Source organism: Agelaius tricolor, unplaced genomic scaffold (genome assembly GCF_023055355.1).
Source record: "Agelaius tricolor isolate 1412-34295 unplaced genomic scaffold, bAgeTri1.0.p SCAF_12, whole genome shotgun sequence".
Lineage (NCBI taxonomy): Eukaryota > Metazoa > Chordata > Aves > Passeriformes > Icteridae > Agelaius > Agelaius tricolor.
The window spans coordinates 16940295-16954597 of NW_027269272.1; the positions used below are offsets into that span (position 1 = coordinate 16940295).

Below are 14303 nucleotides of genomic sequence, written 5' to 3' on the forward strand. Positions count from 1 at the left end.
TTCTAAAGCTGCCTTGATTTCTTTTCCACCAATCTGTTCTGTGTATTTTTGCACCCTTCTACTCCTCCGCCTCTTGATTTTTCTCTTTCATCCCAAATGTTTTAACTGAGAGCAGTGCTCTCCTGTCATGGCCACTCCCACCTGTCCACACTCTTGGCATTTTAGCCACAGGGCTTCAGTGGAACTGTCCTTTTCAGGTCTCTCACCCAGAGTTGTGATGTAATATTTTCCTAATGATGTTGTCAAAAGGAGTACAAGAGGGCCGCAGTCCTTTCTGTCTTTCTCCTGTGCCTTAGAAAAAGCACAGTAGGAGCAGCACAGAGAATTCCTGAAATCCAGAGCCATGGGAACTCTTGTTGGTGCACAGGAGGGCTGGCTGCCACAGAGTCTGTGCCACCAGCAAAGTGCTCCTGCAAGTCATTCTCACACTCTTCTGCATAAACTGGGGATTGCTTTAATAGGAGTTGAAGAGATTCATGGTGTAGATTGTAACTGCAAAACACGTGTTTGAATACAATATTTCTAACATGATTCTCTGGTTTTGTGTTTTACAGATGCTGTATCCATCTAGGATCTAAATTTTTATTCAAAATAAAATGGAGAATCTGTTTAACTTTTGTATATTTCTGGTTTTATTGCCTCCACCAATTTTGAGAGACCTCTTTCTCCGTAGTGTATCAGTTGACAGCACAGACAGAGACACTAAATCCTGGCAGGTGCAAAGCCTCTCACATGTCACAATAGTAGTTCTGATGGAATCCCTGATAATGAGCCCATGTGTACCTGGGCAGCATGTGTGCCTGTAGTGTCTGCTTTGTGTAAATAATTTAAACATGTTTTCATTGCACGGCTCTGTGGTGCTCAAGTGTTGATGCTCTTTTCTTGGCCACCCTTGCCCCAGCTTGTCATGTAGGGCAGTGAGCATCTTCCTGCACTTCCTTAGCTCTTTTAGTTTTGTTGAACAATAAGGTGGTGAAAAATGAATTTACAGTCGTGAAGTACAAGGCTCAGTTTCTTATCTCTGAAAATCCTCCCAAAATACTGGGTAGTTTAAAGGGAGGTTTGAGGCAGTTACAGGTTGTCATGGTTGCTGCTGATGTCACAGTCCCAAAATGACCTCTGGATACCCTGTGAGAGCAGTTCCACACACACCAAGTAGTTCCATCATTTTCAAGTCGGTCAGGCAGGTGAGTCTGTTGGTTCAACCACACCTTGAGACCACTCCAGTGCAGTCCCTCCTTCTCAGGGCATGAGAGCTTCCTTCTCTCTGCCTGGCCTTGCTGCCAGTGTGTGTCATGGAGCACTCTGAGCTGTTGGCTTTGCAAGTTTGCATGGGCTGGTATTTCACAGCTAATCCTCTTCCTTCTGAAAGAGGTGGAGTAGTTGTGTGTGCAGAATACATCGTTGGGTAAATCAAACCTTTACTGTGAATTGGAATGAAAAAACTCGACCCAACTACTCAGCTCTGGTATAGAAATTATTTTGCTGGATTTAAAGACCTAAGCCTCCTGCTAGTGCTGTCCTTCACAGCAGGAGAGCCTTTGCCATGGAAAGCTGCCTTTTTTCAATCTGTGTAGAGAAATTGCAGCTTATGGGATATTGGGCCAGGTCAGGTAGGGCTTTTAGTCTTCCATAACTACCAGTAGGTTGGACACGTTGGATTCAAAGGATGAATGGGATTTCCAGCTTTAAACTCAGGGGAAGGAGGAGGAAATGTAATGAGCAAAGTGAACTGTAACAACAGGTTTGTAGGCCTGTGGTCTCTATTATACTAGTTTTTATATTAGATTTTGCTAATAAGAAAGTAGTAGGTCCTGAGTTTGATACAAGATGCCCAAAAATACAAGTGACAGGGGAAAGAGAAGGCATGATTATGTTTCTATTGTACCAGACTGCCAAGGTACAAAGCCTTTTTCTGGGAGGTGCAGCCCCAAAAAGCATATGACTGCAATTTGTGAATCTTCATATCAAAACTGCTATTTTCACATTCATTTGGTCCCACCCAACCCAGCCTTGGCTGCTCAGAGCAGCAGGTGTTGCCTGTTTTGAGCCTGTGCTGTACAATTGCCTTTGCTACTTCCACTCCTTTCCCCAGCAGCACAGTAAACTGACGTGTGAGAGGAAGCTATGGCATCCAAGGAATCGGCCTCCTTCGTGGACAGAACCACCTGGGATTTCCTCAACCTACTGGACATGCTGGGGAGCCGGAATGGACGGGTGGGTGTGATGGAGGTGGACCATGCCGAGTCAAGAGCTCCCTCATTGCTGGTGGATTTTACCCGGGACCTGTGTGGCACAGGGGACATCAAGCACAAACCACAGCAGGCAGAGAATGAGGGAAAGGAAGAGGAGGACCTGGTTCCCCCACATCTGATTTTTATGCTATGGCAAGCCAGTGTGTTGAAAAGGCTCATGCAGTGGGATCACCTGGAGGAAGCTGTCCGGGACGTGAGGAGCCTCCTCCCCTGCCTGCCAAATGTGCTGGTGCTTGTGATGATCCGTCCTGACTCCCAGGAGCAGCTGGACCAGGCAGTGAGAGCACTGAGGAGAATGCAGTGTGTGCTGGATGGGGCCCTGCAACTGACTGTAGAGACTGCAATTTACAGCCCCGGCCAGCCTGGAGGTGTCCTGGAGGCAAAGAGAGCTGCCTGTAGGGCACTGAGAGAAGCCTTGAACTGCCATGAAGGTAACTGGGTGACACAGGGGTGAGGGACACAAAAACAAGCTCAGGCCAGAGCCTGAGGGACAGTGTAGATGGAAGTCGTGCTTATTGACTGGATTCAGACACAAGAGGGAAGACAAGCTGGACCTTGCAGGTAATATGAGCCAGAAATGAGAATGAGGGTTTACATGCTGGGGTGGGGATGGACAATGTGTCCAAGCTAAGTGTGTTCCCTCTTCCAAGTGTGATGGTGTTGGGTCTACCTTGCCCCAAAACACATGGCAGTGGAAATAGCTGCTCACTGTAAGAGCTGTAGTTCTGACTCCCTGCTGGAGCTTTCTGTTATGTTAACTGCTCCACAGCCTCACTGACACTGAGTTCTTCATTGGAGGGATGTGCCAACCTTTTTTGGGTGGCCACAGGCCTTAGCTTTGAGAGGATGGTGTCAGGTGTTCTTCTATCATTTGTGTTTCTTCCCCTAGAAGTCGACTCCCAGGAGCCATTTGTTATTTCACTCCCGGAGCTCAGATACTGCCGAGTTCTGCCTGAGCGTAGGCAAGAGAAGATATCAAAGACAGATGGAGAATGAATTCCCTTGGGCAGCCAAATCTGTCAGGTTGGTTTTAGCACTGTCCTGCAGGATGTCCCTTCGCAGAACACTTCCTTCCTGCTGACTTGCTTGTCTGCCCAGACCTGCATGGATGAGATTCAGTGTGTGGCTGCTGCCAGAAGGGGACAGTGTGCCCTCAGCATTGCACTGTCCTTGCCACAAAGCTCAGAGTTCTTTGCTGCACTAGCTGAACAATCTGCCCCGGGAAACTTTTATCAAAAATCACTGGGTTTCTGCTTTGCATTAAATGCCTTGATTATCAAAATGTCCCTAAGAAACCTGTCCCTAAGAAAGCTGTCAGCAGAGACGGAATCAGAGCAGGCCAGAAGCCTCTAGATTTGAAACTGACCCAAAACTGAAATAGTGAGAGAAACTCAAGACTAAGGCCTCAGACCGTGTTTTCCCAGCAGAACCTGGATGGAGGAGTCTTTGGTACATGGTTCTCATCAGGAACAAAGCTCCTGAAACCATCCCTGGTTCTTTGTAGCAGGGGGTTGACCTTACATACTAGCATGTACACATCCAGCAGATTGAATTTCTGGGATGGGTTATTTTGGATGGGAGGAACTGTGGGAGCAGTAGAATATTTTTAAGTCCAATTACCCACATAATAGCTGAATTAATTTCCCATCCTCTCTGGGCATGGCAACGCACTATAGGTAGCTGCACTTTTTTGCATTGGGAGTTTATATATTTTTTTTCTCTGGTGTTTTTTGTAGATCTTTTGTCATCCTAAGATCTTCATTATCATCAAAAAAAGGATTAAACACCTGATATTTATCTCATTTCTCTGTGTCTGTGTGTATCTATAAGCTTTAAAGCTTTTATCTAAGACTGCAAAACTGCTGAAGCTGCAGGTTTGTGCAGTATGGTACAGAAGGGGTGAGATTTGAGGGCAGTACAGATCCTGTAAACCAGTGTTTGTCAGAGAAAGGATTCTCCAGGTTATTTTTGAAATTCAAGATTCTTTCCAGATCCTTAAGGATGTGGCTTTATGAAGCAAAACAACCGTGCTCTAAGTGTTTGGGTGGTGCTGGTGCTTGGCAGACTTTTGGAATGAGGTAACCCAGTTGTTCTGTTGTGGAGGAGACTTTTCCACGAGCATTTCCACAAGATGAATTCTGCCTTTCATTACTGAGAACGCCGGTTTTTGGTCAACCTAATGAAGAAATAGTTCCCTTGAGTCAAAGCAAGACATGTACATGTTCAGGCTGTTTGTGAGTGAAGAAAGTTTGGCTTTAAAAGATCAGCATATTAGGACATCCTTAAAGCAAGAAGCCACAATGAGGTCCTGTGTTTCTGTTATTTCCTGTAGCATCTGAAACACAGAGATAACCACCCAAATCCAGGCATAGTCCATGCAGCTCTCAAGTTTTTCCTCTGGCAGCATGTTTGTACTTTGTCCAGGAGCTTCTGTGCAGGGTGATGTGGGGCACTGTCAAGATGAAACAGGGAAGAAACTCTGAGATGTGGCTGAAATCCTGGCCAGAGCTTGGGAGCACAGGAATGCCCTGCAAGGGCAAGTGATGTAGCCACAGGAGTGTGTGGCTGGGACAACGAGGAGCGTGGTCACCCGCAGAGCTGAGGAGGAGAGGAGGCAGAAGGCCAACCATGGGTGCTCTCAAGCTGCACCCTTGCTGCATTCTCCACCTAATCTTGGGTGGATACAGAAAAAATCTCAGAGTGAAGAAGAGAAGGGCCTTCTTAGAGAAGGACCCCTTTGCGGCCTTCTTTCAGGGCTGGCAAACCAGGCAGATCCACACTGACCTGCTCTGCTCATTCCAGTAACTCAGGGGAAGCTATGGATCTGCCCTTTGCCTTATAAAAGGGAGCAGTTCTGAGAACCTGGGAGCTTGGCCATGCCAAGAAGGAGCTTTGTGAGAAGGAAGTAGGAGAATGTACAAGGCAGGGTTAGGGAGGCAGGAGGGGCTGTGTCTGCGTACAGTGGTCCCAGCTATTGCCCCCCAGCTTGGTGAAGTCTGAGGTGATTTTTAAGAGGAGCTGCAAAAGGTAAGTGCACAAAAGCTGGACTGTTGGTGTCAAAGGTATGTGTGTACTGGGAAAGAATGAAGACTGATAGCTGTGAATAGCTACTCTTGTGTCCTGTTTTCAAACCAAAGGTAAGGATCCAGCTGAGGACAGCCAGAAAAAAGGCCAGAAGAGGCAGCTTGGTCCTTTGGTCTGATTTCATACTCATTGCCACTTCTTTAACATCTTCCAGTGGAGGATTCAGGAGTGGAATAGGCTGATAGGCTGGCTCCATCTGTGTCTAAGAGGGCAGGGAAGGACACCCCTCTATTATGTGACCAGGACTGACCAACACTTTGGCCTCTCTGTGCATGGCCCTGTGCCAGGTTTCCATCCTCCTCTTCAGCCATACCTTCCTATGCCCCTCTGCTATCCAGAAGGGGACAGTGACTCAGGGAAACATGAGGAAACTTAGGACAACTGCAGAGATGGGCAACTTTTAGAGGGAACAGAATTTTGGAGAAAAGAGACAGGAAAAAAGTTTGAGATTCCCCATCAGGAAGCCAGGCTGTGTCACTGATGTGGAGTGCCAGGGACTTCCCAACTTTATTTGCTTATGGTGTGTAACCTCCCCTGAGTGGAGCCCAGAGGGCTCTGATTACTTGGATGGACCCAGGCCAGGGCTGAGCTGGTCCAGGCAGTCTTGGGACCAAAAGTGGGGCTGCCTCAGCTGGCCCTGGAGGTGGCTGGATCTGGGGCGAGGGGATCTAGGTCAGAGCAATGTGACCAGTTTGGATTCAGTTGTGACTGTGTCACAGAAGGCGTTCATGTCTGGTTTGATAAAAAGTTCAAGTTCCAATGGTTGAAAAGTGGGAAGGTGTTTGGGTTCAGGGGCCAGAAATACTGAGTGGATGTTGGAGAAGGTCAGTGGAGGAAATAGGAAGAGCCATGGAGGAGTGAACAGGAGGCAGGCTAGAAGGGAATCAGTGGGACTGGGATGTTGGGGGCAGGAGTGGGGTTTGGGGTACTTTCTTCTCTCACAATTGCCTCCTCTGCTACTTCTTTGGGCAACCCAAGGAGGTCTCCATGGATTAAGAGCTCAGTGAGTGCTGGTGCCTTGCAGCAATGCCCTGGAAACAACTGGTAGTGCTACACAAGTAAAGCATGTGCTTTCCAGCATCTAGTAAGGATGTGTTTTTCAAAGTAATAATTGAAGCAAGTTTGGAGAACAAATCAGTGGAAGAGCAAATGTACAAAGGTCTGCTGAGGCTTAGCTTAGGAGCTGGAACTGCAGCCAGTTCCAGCTCCTACCTGGCTCAGAGGCTTTTCCAAGTGTCCCTGTGAGGACCAAAGCTACTGAAAGGATGAATTTATGGAGTTGGGCTGGGTCATCAGACATCGGGCTCAGAACAGGTCCTACAGATTCCTTCTTGCTCATTCAGTCTCTTTGCTCTTCTATCATCAAAACTGGCACAAGAATGCTTTATCCCTGTCCTCTTTTTACTCTCTTCAGAAGAAAGGTTAATCTTGGTAAATGCAGGCTCTAATGCAGTAGACCCTTTTTTGTTGTTTAGGCTTCAAGGCATTACTAATACACTTCACTCCTTTTTTCAAGTCAAAAATGAATAGATGTTTTGTCTTCTCTGGGCAGCTAAAGCATATGTAAGAGATGTGATGACCCTCACTTAAGGCTGTCTATAGTGATTCTCTGCAATTGTGACTGTCAGGTGAATGTTTGATGGAGTGTTAGGTTTTCTAAATACATCTGAGTTCTTGCTCAGATTCCTGACAGGGCTCTGAAGACATTTTATGGAAGACTACAAATGCTGCTGAGCTCATGACTGCCTCTGAACTGTTTGAGTTGTACCTCTTTAAGTAACACAAAGGGAGTTGTATGTGTTAAATCTTACCCCTGTTAATGAGTAAAGAAATGTAAACAAGGTTGTTTGGGCATTGTGGGTGACATTCACCTTTCCAACCAGCCTGTGCTGACAGTGTTACATGTGTACCCAACATAAACTAAAGATTGCAGTGGCCATGAAGAACAGCTCTACGTGGTCCCAAATATTAGTTTTTAGTGGCTGCGCTGGCAATTTGAACATCAAGGCCACTGCAGAGAAGTAGCCAGTGGTGTACCTGAGTTAGGAAGAAAACTCCAATTTTTTATATACCTTCTCTGCAAGAATTGTCTTCATAAATCTGGGGAATTGCCAGCTAGAAAGCCAGCTTCCAAGTGCCTGAGGCATCTTGGCATCTCTAGGCAAATCAGTGGCATAGTGCAGCTCTGGGGTATGAGATGCCACACCATAGGGGACACCCTGGGGATGATGATGATCATGATTGCATGATCAGCTGCTCCTCTAGGATTGACTACAGGCTCTCTGCAATTTGCAAGCAGTTACAGCTGCAGTTTTCAGTGTGTGTCCCACTTTGCAGCCACCACGGCCTTTCCTCATCCCCTTTCACATTTCAAGCCTCTCCACAGCACAGTTTTTTGCCTGAATTTTATCAACTCCTCATTGGCAAGAAGACCAGCCTGTGCGAGGGCTCTGAGTCTGGTCGTGTGGCAGATCCCGGGGTTCTTTACTAGCCTCTCTGCTGTGCCCACCCGGCAGCAGGCAGGAGCTGTTCACCCTGCGGGATTGTGCGGGTCCGAGACGGGGCTGGAAGCAGGGGGGGGATCCAAGATACCCTGTCGCCCCGCTGCCCCGGGGTGTTGCTCTGCGCGGGGCCGGGGCTGGTGCAGGGCGCCGGGGCGGGTGCGGGCCAGTGGGCGGTGCGGAGCCGGGGCCGGGGAACAGGCGGATGCGGGCCGGACAGGGAGCACGGCGGGGGATGGCGGCGGCGGACCTGCAGGAGCTGCGGGCGCTGGTGGAGCGGGCGGGCGGCCGGCGGGCAGTACTGCTGGTGGCCGAGGTGGCGGAGGGGGCCCCGGGAGCGCCCGCGCTGGCCGCCTTCGCCCGCGACCTCCTGGCCGACGAGGCGCCGCGCGCAGCGTGCCCGGTGCCGGTGCCGGGGCGCCGGGCGCGGCGCTCGACGGGTGCCGGGAGCCGGGCGCTGGGAGCGCGGCTGCTGCTGGTGCTGTGCGGCGGCGGGGCGGCGCGGGACCGCGGGGCGCGAACTCGCCTGCGGGAGGTGGTGCGGGACGTGCGCGGCCGCCTGCCCGCGGGGCCGCCGCCCGCCGTCGTGGGCGTCCTGCTGCCCGGCGGGGACGGAGAGGACGCGGCGGTGCTGGACGCGGCGCTGCGGCAGCACTTCCCGGCGCCCGGCACGGTGCAGGCGGCCCGGTACAGCCCGGGCAGCCCCGGCGATTGCCGTGCCGCCGCCTGCCGCGCCCTGCGGGCTGCCCTGCAGCACCCCGCAGGTACCAGGGTCAGGGGACCCTTCCTCCCTCCCTCACCCGGGGCCCGGTTTTTACAGTGGGATTTGCTCCGATTTCCTGTGGGATCTTCCCCTTCTCAGTGGGATGTACCCCATCCTAATGGGTTCTGATCCCTCCTCATGGGATCTCCCCTACAATGGGGTCAGGCTTTTCTCATTAGGATCTAACAATTCCTGATGGGAGCTTCCTCTGACCCAATGGGATCTAGCTTTTCCCATTGGAATTGGACCGGTCACTACTGATGGGATCTTTACACACACACAATCCAATCTGCCTTTTCCCAATGCAATCTCTTTCATGCTGATGGGATCAGAGCCTTTCCAGTGGGATCTGCCTCTTTCTGGTGTGGTTCCCAGACCTGGCGGCCAGGGTGGATAAACTTCCCAGCAGTTTGGGATAACAGGGACATGGCAGCTGACAGTTGTGACATTGTGGCCATCCATGACATGGTGGCCTTCCATGCATATTGGATGTGTGGTTTGGGGGAAGCAGGACTGGGATGTGGCCTGTGCCACAGGGTGCAGGCAGAACCTGACCTTCCTGCAGGAGGAGGATGCTCGTGCTGATTTTGCATAATGAATAAGTAACAAAAGCAAGTTGTTGTTTGCATGTGAAACAATATTTCAGGGTGAGGATGGCAGGATGAAAGCTGGGTGTCAGCCAGGCCTGAGGAGCAGCATTTGCCCTGGGGTGAAAGGGGAGTTGGGTTTATGTGTCAGTGCGGGGTGATGGGCAGCTGGGCAGGCTCTGCTCTTGCAGCTGCCACATAAAACACTTTAATCTTTGGCACTGTTTGTCTTGGGCTGTTTCCCTTTCCTCCTCCCTTCGTTCATTTTTTCCCACTTTTACCTTGCTCCCCAGCATTTCCAGGGGCTTGGGTGTTTTGCTGTCTTGCTGGCTTTACCTCGAGGGATCCTGCCACTTGCCTTCAGCACCACAAGGGTTGACAGGGTCTCCTGGGATCCCTGGGACATGGGGATGATTGGCTGCAGTTCAGGTGCTTCTTTCTATCAGCTCAGCCCAGAATCCTGGATCTGAATGTTGAGGAACTTAGAGGTGGCTGGTGGCAAGTGCACAGGGCTGTCTTCTGCCACCTCTCTACTGAGGAACACAGCTCTTTCCAGCTTTTCTCCTTTCACATGCTTTTCTCTTCCTCACATTGTTCCTGCTGCAAGAATTTCTGGTGTGCTCCCAGACACCTGTGAATCCTCCAGTTCTGGTCACAGCAGTCTGGTGGGACAGCAGCTGCAGAGGCAGAAAAGCATCCCTGCATAGCTTTTTCTGCCTTGGCACTTTGCTGGTGCTTGGCTCAGTATATGTATTTTTGTGGCTGCCTGTGGAAAACGAGGAGCAGGAGGAGCTGGATTGGGTGTTATAGCCTGTATGTGTGTGCTCACTCATTTCTGATGCTCTGCCTGGTGCTCTGAGTCATCTAAGTGCCCCAGTGTGTGTAATGAGGACACTCATCACCTTCAGGGTTCAACCTTAGGCAGGGACAACTCCTTTCCATGCTTCTGTGAGCTTTGCCTTCCAAAATCTCCACCTGGACAGAGGGATCCCAAGTATATCTGTGCCTCCAAAGGGCGGTTGAACACTTCAGGCAGTGCACCCCAGGCAGTGCACTGGAGTTTTTTGTTTGTTGACTGCCAGAAAGACACTGAGCCCTTTAGTGTCGCAATGGCTCGATAAAGTGAAGGACACTGAAGTGGTTTATCATTTGTCATCTGATTAGGAGGTGAAAGGCTGGATGATATTTCAATGGGAATACTGAACTGCTGCTGTTGGAGACCGTATAAAATTATGCTGCTGTAATATTTTACAGGCTGCTGTAGTGTTTTACTAAAATGGTTGGAAAGTCTGTAGTAACTTTGTTGTCTTCTAGAATAATTACCATACATTGACTACATGCTCTCTGCAATTTGCAAGCAGTTTCAGCTGCTGCAAGACCCCAGGTCCAGCAGGTCTCCATGGGAGGGAGGAATTGCTTAATAAAGCAGGGAGCAGTAAACAGGTTGATGTGGTAGAAGCTGTGTGACAATGCAAAAGGAAAACTTCCTTCTGTGGGAATTCTCTAACTGTGTCTGTCAGTCCCCAGCCTCACCATGTGTGCCAGCTGAGCTGCTGCCAGGTTTCTTGCTCACTCTCGGCTGCCACATCCAGGCTGGTTTTGGCAGCGAGGTGGCAAAGTACAAACTGACATCAGGGACAAATTTCCAGGGTAGCAGAGAGGTTTCAGTCAAAAATAAAGACTGCCAGGAGATGCTCTGTGCTTCCCAGTGGTGGGTTTATGGAGTGGACCTGATTTTGTTGCTAGGACCTGGTTTTGTTGCCAGGCTCATGGAGGGAGAGGTGAAGAAGCAGCAGGGCTGACCTGCTACCAGTCTTAACTCATCTTCTCTGGTTTATTCAGAAGACACGAAAGATAGGGAGAGGTGGAGGCTGCCATCCTTCCTGCAGTGCATTTCTTGGAATCAGAGGAGCTGGAGAAAAGATAACAAAGCAAAAGCTGAAAAGAAAATTCATGAAGGTATGCCCAGCTCCCTCCCTTGTGCTCTGTTGTGATTGTCAGAAGCTCCTCGTGATTCCCTGGTGGTTCTGGTGCCCAAGCCCCTTGCTGGTAGCCTCTTCCAGCTACTTCCAGCTCTGCAGTTGACCTTGCTTCCCTGGCTGTGGTTTAGCCCAAACCTGAAGACAACCAGCACATGTGTCTGCTTTGTTGCCACTTCCTTGTTTTCTGACCTTTTGCTTGTCTAAACAAAATCACGCTGAGTCTGGTGCCCAAATACATCCCTGGAAGCATTGCTGAACTCAGCTGCATTTTGTTTGAATGTCTGGAAGCAGAACTACTCTCTGTCTAATCAATGAATTGGAACCACCCTGATATTATTTGATGTTTTCTGCAAACATGGGTGGAAGGAGTGTTCCCAAAACATTTGCTTTTAGGGCTGGCAGAGAGAAGGGAGAGGGCAGTCAGCCACGGGCTCCCTGATTCTAAAGGAAATTGTTCAGGTAACACATAGCATAGCATTCAGCCTTTGTGCATGGTTGGCACTTTGGCTTGCACTTCCCAGCAGTAACTTTCTTTTTGCAGGAGGGCCTCATGCAGGAGGCTACAAGGCTTGTGCTGTGGAGATCCAGGTTGTACTATGAAGCACGAAGAGGAGGGAAAGCTCCCTCACTGCAAAAAGAAAGACTAGACTAGACTAGAATGTTTTATTTTCACTTGAAAGGGACCTACAATAATCATCTGGCCCAACTGCCTGACCACTTCAGGGCTCACCACATTTTAAAGGATGTTATTAAGGGCCTTGTCCAAATGCATCTTAAATATACGAAATACTTAAAGAGCATAAGAGTCAGACAAAACAACTGAAATGAATCCCCAATTTATGCAGCTCTAAGACATGTGACACATATGAGGCTTGTGAGATCCACTGTCCATGGTCAGAAAATGGAAGTGCCTGATCTTGCTGTCAGTGCCAGGCAGGCAACGCCCTGTGGCCATGCAACTTGTTTTGAGATTGCTCAGGCTTCAGGAGGCCAGGAGCTAGGCCCTGTGCTCCTTTGCTCTATTTGCTGAAGCAATGTTAAGTTTGTAAAACAAAATGAAAAACAGTTTTGAAAAAAACTCAGCTGTGCTTAGGTTGTGAGTATATATCAATTGCTTCAGCCCATGCTTTTTTTTTTCATCTTAAGCTGCATTTTCTGGGAAGAGGGGTTTTCCATTCAGGTCTGCCTTGACTTCTCTCTGCTCCCTGCAGATGACCTGCAGGATCCTGAGGAAGAAGTGGCTCTGGCCAGCCTTTCCCCCAATGGAAACTGTGAAGAAGCTGCTGGAGGCATAGGCACCTAGAGCTGCTGGGCATCCAACACCGTCCACATCCCAGACCTGCCCAATGGATTTGGAGCAATGGGAGGAGGAGCTGGTGCAGGCCCTCTCCTCCAAGGGCCCACAGCTCCAGGGAAAAGCTGCTTGGCTGAACTCATCAGGGCTTTTTTAGCTGCCACCAGCACAGAGGGTCTGTGCCAGAGAGCCATTCCCTGCTGTCCCGGGGCACTTGGAGCTGCTGCTGGACACTGGGCTTCTGAGAAACCCTTTGGGATGTGCCCCACATCCTGGGCAATATGACTTTGGGACTTTGAGTGTGAAATGCAGCCACCTGTTTGAAGAATGAGAAATGTTTTCTAATTCTGGGCAAAGTTCCCTGCTGAGGTTGCTGGGGCTGGCCTCCCTGGCAGACTGATTCTGCTGCCTTGTTTTCCTACTTTATTGGTGCTTGGAATTTCCCTCCCTCTTTGTGATCAAAAACCAAACCAAACCAAAACCAAACAAAAAACAAAACCAACCTCTCCCCCAATCAAGTAACACATTGGCTTGGAGACTGCAGGGGGACTAAATGTGAGCCCTGGGATCTACCAGTTACTGAAAAGGCTTGAATGTAACAGTGTAACATGAAGAATGCACTAACAACCCAGCTTGAGTGGCAAGAGTAACACGAAGGATACTGATGGTACTGGCATCTAGATCAGAGTGGGCTTTGGGAGCAGGATCTGTCCCTCTGGCTTGTCCTGGTGCTCATAGACTGAGGGACACCTGGGTTGGAGGGGTGGCAGATGGGCACTGAGGTGTGGCTGCTGCTACGCGGGGCTACAGGAGAGGGCCATCTTACCTGGGAGATCTCCACAGGCATGGTGGCACACCTTGGAGGTGGCCTGCAGCACAACAAGAGGTGTCTGTTTCATAAATAAACATAAAAATATAAAAAATTATCTGTTTAAGTAGTTCCAAAGGGTTGCCTGTAGCCAGTGGGGCAACACAACTGACTAGAAATCCTTGGTTTACAAGGAATATTACTCTAATGCAAAGAATATCTTTTAAATTTCTTCCTATTCAGTAGCATCAAGGAGAAACGAAAGCTGCCGAGGTCTGGGCACTTCGGTCTCTTGTGTAGCATCGCTGCTCCTGAGCTGGACTTTCCCTGCTGCCAATCCACCAGCCTGAGTACCCCATCTGTCTTGTGCCGCAGAGGCGGCCGGCATGTGTTAAACCCATGGGATAAAATCGCTGACCCTTGCACTGCCCTGGGACACGCTGTGCCCCTCACGATGCCCGCCCACTGCGGGCGGCCTGTGCCGGCGGGGGAAGCAGCCGCTGCTCTGGCACGGCACAAACGCGGGCACCGGCGGGGTCACTCGTGGGGAGCTCACAGCTCTCGCGCAGGCACCGGTGTGGGGTCTGCGGGCGCGGGAGCCCGTGGGGGCTGTGAGGGAGCCCCGAGAGGTCGCGGTGGTCTCCCCGGAGGTCGCGGGGGGAGTCGGCATGTCCGTGAGGGGCGGCGTGCGGCACAAGGCCCCCGGCGGCAGGGCTGCCCCGCTCCTGCCTGCCTGGTTCTCCGCCGTCCCGCGCAGGCGATCACACGGGCATCTCTGCCGGCGCAGCGCGGAGCCGCCGGAAGAGGCCCTTGGCTGCACTTCCGGGCCGGGCAGCGGCGGCGGTGGCGGAACTGCGGTTGGGCCGGACCGGACCCGACCCGACCCCCCCCCGGACCCTTCGGACCTCCCCGACCCCCCTTCCGAGGGCAGCCGGGTGGCACCATGATCACCTCGGCCGGTGAGGCAGCGGCGCGGGACGGCGTTGTCCGCCGGGGTTTCGCTGAGTCAGGGCCGTGACTGAGCACCGC

At 50.8% G+C, this 14303-nt stretch overlaps 3 protein-coding genes and 1 long non-coding RNA gene across 4 annotated transcripts in view; 3 read left to right on the forward strand and 1 right to left on the reverse strand.

The window, feature by feature from the left end:
• The window catches only part of RPL35A (ribosomal protein L35a), a 3587-nt gene extending 2974 nt beyond the window's left edge, over nt 1-613 (forward strand). The window contains exon 5 of the mRNA XM_071437849.1: nt 555-613. Coding sequence (XP_071293950.1) covers nt 555-578 — 24 coding nt within the window. The 3' untranslated portion in view covers nt 579-613. The remainder of the gene's footprint in view (nt 1-554) is intronic.
• Nucleotides 609-14022, reverse strand: LOC139595014 (uncharacterized). Its single transcript, XR_011680821.1, has 3 exons — nt 13293-14022; nt 9472-11102; nt 609-1365 (listed from the first exon to the last, which is right to left on the reverse strand). It is a non-coding gene; the product is annotated as an uncharacterized lncRNA (long non-coding RNA).
• Nucleotides 8016-13193, forward strand: CUNH2orf72 (chromosome unknown C2orf72 homolog). Its single transcript, XM_071437847.1, has 3 exons — nt 8016-8604; nt 11033-11149; nt 12384-13193. Exons 1-3 carry the CDS (start codon nt 8046-8048, stop codon nt 12473-12475), a joined length of 768 nt encoding a protein of 255 aa, XP_071293948.1. The 5' UTR covers nt 8016-8045; the 3' UTR covers nt 12476-13193.
• A 37-nt stretch (nt 14023-14059) lies between the features above and the next one.
• Nucleotides 14060-14303, forward strand: part of PSMD1 (proteasome 26S subunit, non-ATPase 1) — a 65738-nt gene continuing 65494 nt past the window's right edge. Inside the window, exon 1 of the mRNA XM_071437819.1 lies at nt 14060-14233. Within this exon, the coding sequence (XP_071293920.1) occupies nt 14218-14233 (16 nt within the window). The 5' untranslated portion in view covers nt 14060-14217. The remainder of the gene's footprint in view (nt 14234-14303) is intronic.